This window comes from Daucus carota, chromosome 4 (assembly GCF_001625215.2).
Source record: "Daucus carota subsp. sativus chromosome 4, DH1 v3.0, whole genome shotgun sequence".
Lineage (NCBI taxonomy): Eukaryota > Viridiplantae > Streptophyta > Magnoliopsida > Apiales > Apiaceae > Daucus > Daucus carota.
Genome location: NC_030384.2, coordinates 11189375 through 11193488, shown reverse-complemented (window position 1 = coordinate 11193488; position 4114 = coordinate 11189375). Strand labels below are relative to the sequence as shown.

Sequence of the window (4114 nt, the reverse complement as noted above, 5' to 3'; positions counted from 1 at the left end):
GTGTCCGAAAAATATATTCGGGTGATGATGTCCTCTTAAAAGCTCATAAAGATAATTATTCTTTAGTCCTGCAGGCAGATTTGTTCTTGCATAATTATAAGGTTGAGTGTATGATCAAGGATAAAAGATATTGATTAAATTAATTGTCAGAAATTAATTTAATTAATGGACATGCGATATCTTAAACATGGGGAATTTATAAGCAATTAATATGGGAGCCGAATTATATAATTAATTTACGGGATTAGGAAAGGTAGTGCAAATATTAATTCTTTAATGGATTGAATTAATATTTAATGACATTGGGCTTAGCCCGGAATGTCATTGGAAGGCCTGACCCTATTGAAACCCTATGTGAGGGTACTGAGAAAGTAAGGGAAAGTAAAATGAAGCTATTTGTTCAACAATATAATTAACTGAGAATGTTAATTATAGAAAGAAGTATTTTGATATGTTGAAACAACAGGAAAGAGCATATCTAACTGAAGATAAAGATTGGGCAGCTGATAGTGGTGATTCTGATGATGAGCTGCTTGTCAACCTGGCTTTGATGGCAAAAGGAGATGAGACGGATTCTAGTCCTGCTACTAGTGGACAGGTAACAACCACCAACACATTTGATTTAACTAAGATTGAATGTAAACAGATTATTGATTATATGCTAATAAAATTTACAATCTTAAAGTCTCTTTAAAATTATTAAGCAAAGAAAACACTAAAATCAAAGGAGATAATGATTTACTTGTTGAGAGAAATGACAAACTAGAAACTGAACTGGTTCAACTTGAGAAATTCAAGACAGAAGATAGTTTTGCCAAAGATGAAATGGTGGTAGTTTTTAAAAGAAATGATATTCTGAGAAAGCAATTGGAGATAGAGCAAGAAATTATTGCTAAATGGAAGGATTCCAGCAATGTTTTTGAGAACATGTGTTCTACACAAATTCTTGAAGAAAATTCGAAGAAATCCTGGAACAGGAAAATAAAGATTCTAGGAGAAACTGACCACTTAACTAGTTTTTGTTAAATTCTTCCAATAGCGATAACTTTCTATATTGAACAAGTACCGTTTCTTCATAGCGCTCAACATCCACATCCATAAATTTTTTCTTTCCTTTGCTTTTCTCTTTACTGATTTTGCACAATATTATTGTCATCTAGTGTTTCATTATTAGCTGATAATGAAAAGCCCGACAATCACTTAGTTTAGTTCTGTTTGTACTCCCGTTATTTGCTGTAGGAGTTTTTCATTTTTTTGCCTTCGAACCTCACTCCAATGCTTATCAAAGATACATTTCTTACCATAAGTATCTTTGTGGAGACTATGGCCTTTCTCTATTATCCATATTTAAGCTACTTCAAATTAATTTTTGTGGTTTCTCGAAGCATGCTCCATATTTTTTAGCCCCATCTGCGATTTGTTGCCATATTTTTCTTATCGTTACAAAGACAACTAGAATGACAGCAGTTTAAATTTGGTATAGTAATTCTTAATCTCGATACAAAGTTCGCTGCTTATGTAACGGTAATTACCATATTACATAGCAGAACTCAAGTTTTAATTACAAAGACAACCAGAATGGCAGCATTTTAAATAAAATATAATTGAATTGCATGAAACTATGCAACTCTTGTTTGCAGCAAAAAAACTTAAAACGGACCACGTAATTCATCATCAATTGCAAAATATATTCTGAAAAATTATTTAAAATCACAAAAACTATTTAGAAAAATGACATTCCTTCCAAAAAACTGCAATATCTTTTGAAAAATCACATTGCCTAATATATATCATCCACAAATCCCACATGGTTATTGATTACAAAATTACACTTCTGAAGGTGAATTAGGTCATATATTTATGGCTTGGCAAGTGCAGGAGGTGCGGCGCCTCCGGTAGTTGGCCTGCAAAACGAAGTTATTTCATGTAGTGAACAAGAAAGAAAGATCCTAAAGGTGCATTAGTGCTTTCAGAAAAAGGGACAAAGATAGGTAATGCAACAAAAAGTATTTACAGCAATATTTTCATTAAGGAACTTACAGGCCAACAAAAACCTTGAAAGCGTCATAAATACCCCATTGTGCTCCTGTAAGGGTTCCAACCATGACTATACGAATAGGAAGACCTCGGGTGAACAAACCCCATAAACCAAGATGCTTCACAGCCTTCAAAAAAAAATTCACTTAATTAATATATTGTTGGAACTAGATGGATTTGAATTATATAAAAGGACTCACATCACCAGCCGTTGCCCCTTGGGCATTATTCAGAAAAGACACCAAATTATCAGCAGGGTGTGATACTATAGCACAGAAAACTCCAGCTACATAACCACCGGCAAAACTCACACCAAGCTGGAGTGATTTGCTACATTGGTCCTTAGGGGTTGGGATCGCATACTTGTATAAAACCTCCACGATTTTCTCAAAAGATGCAAATTTCATCATTGTATCTACAGGATATTTATTTTTCTTAGTAAGAAAATTTTCATGCTACAAATCACCATGACTATTGAGATGAGATAGGAAAATAAATTAAGTAAAACACAGAAATCATTTTGCTTTAACTGAAAACGACCAAACAACTGAAGCATAAATATAACATTGATATATCTTCCTAGTTTGCATGACCCATGATTCATTTCAATAAGTGTAGTATTTAGCTAGAGAGTGAATCAAGGGTTGAATTTTCTTTAAATAGTTTCCAAAATTAGAGTGGGAAAACCAACACAGAGTCAGCTTACATGGAATTTGTCGTCCCCAAAGAGGAACAAGGCCCTTGTATAGCCTGGAAAACATGTTAGTCATATACTTAGTACACTGAAGTCCATAGTATGATTAGATAATATATAATCCGGGAGTAATCAAGTATTTTATAATAATATCGTACCCAGCTGCACCTTGAGTCTTGACAAACTTCGGGAAACCATCTGAAAAGCCATTGGCGAACCCGGGCTGAGTTTGAACACGAACCTTCACCGCCTCAAAAGGACAAAGAGCAATATCAGCAATGAATTCAGCAGATGCAGAGCCAACAAGGTAGATCAATGTTTTGTATTTAGCAGAATACTCTGGACCAGCAATATCTGAGTAGTATTTTTTGAAAAATTCATAAAACCCAAATTTGCAAGCACCCTGTGAACTGTAGCCTAGCAAAGTTGGCCCCCAGCCCTTAAACAACCCTCTAAATCCTTGCTCCCTTAACAAAACTCTAAAGCCTGAGGAGATATTCTTGTACTTTTCAGGGTTGATCTGAGGAGAGGACAATATTAGATTAAGTTGTTGGCATGGGTTATCTTAAATATATATATTTATCTTACATAATTTCAAGTGTCTTGCACCATATTAAAAAAGACATAATTACATAATTTTAATGATAGAGTATTTGAGCTCCCAAAAGTCACAAAATTTTTTTTTCTAAAAATGGGATGATAATAAGTATAAATCAAATTGGGATCTGAAATAAAACCTGCATGTTACACTTGACAAGATCGAGAGGAGTAACCCCGGTGTGAGTGAGACCACAACTAAATATTCCTCCGGCTGTGCAAGCGGCATAATAAGCAGGGGAGAACATGTCTATCTTTTTTGCAGGCTCTCGAGGAGCTTGTACAATGAAGCTCCTCCTCTTCTTGTTGCTACTATCTCCATCACCAAGAGAATGTACACAACAAGGACCCCAAAATTTATTTTTTTGCACGATCGGATTTCGATTATAATCCACCAATGAGCGCTCCCAGTACAAAACGCTGGGTATAAGAGACTGCCCAGATTTCTCCATTGAAATGCTTACTATAACACTTTGTTTTTAATTTAATGTTATTTAAGCTAGAGCGCATGTGGTTTGCATGCAAACAGAGGAAGAGATAATAAGGTAATTGGGTTTTTGATTGGCTCTCCGTCTAGCGAGGAAGGCCAATCACGTTTGTGTTTATTAAATTACTCAGTCTTTTGCTTGCCGTTTCTCGTGGACATGCTTTTTACCTTGAATAACATATTTCTTACGATAATTCACAAAAATAGTGCAATGATAGTGATGTCATAATTTTAAATAGGTTTTACCAATAATTTTGAACGGCAATATACAATCAGCAGTGTAGAAGCCGGTGCATGCG

General features: G+C 34.9%; 1 protein-coding gene across 1 annotated transcript; it reads right to left on the bottom strand.

Annotated features, from left to right (window-relative positions):
- Positions 1 to 1657: 1657 nt before the first annotated feature.
- LOC108192222 (mitochondrial phosphate carrier protein 3, mitochondrial) lies at positions 1658 to 3906 on the bottom strand. Its single transcript, XM_017373088.2, has 6 exons — positions 3469 to 3906; positions 2890 to 3251; positions 2744 to 2787; positions 2238 to 2452; positions 2041 to 2165; positions 1658 to 1904 (listed from the first exon to the last, which is right to left on the bottom strand). The coding sequence occupies exons 1-6, from the start codon at positions 3778 to 3780 to the stop codon at positions 1859 to 1861; spliced, it is 1104 nt and encodes a 367-aa protein (XP_017228577.1). The 5' UTR covers positions 3781 to 3906; the 3' UTR covers positions 1658 to 1858.
- Positions 3907 to 4114: the final 208 nt, after the last annotated feature.

Bases quoted from the DNA above. Each gene is read 5' to 3' on its own strand.
- LOC108192222 (XM_017373088.2), bottom strand. From the start codon at position 3,780: ATGGAGAAATCTGGGCAGTCTCTTATACCCAGCGTTTTGTACTGGGAG. The intron at 2,788-2,889 runs GTACGATATTAT...CATGTTTTCCAG, and splicing joins AAGACTCAAGGTGCAGCTGG to GCTATACAAGGGCCTTGTTC. The intron at 2,166-2,237 runs GTGAGTCCTTTT...TTTTTTTTGAAG, and splicing joins AAGGGGCAACGGCTGGTGAT to GCTGTGAAGCATCTTGGTTT.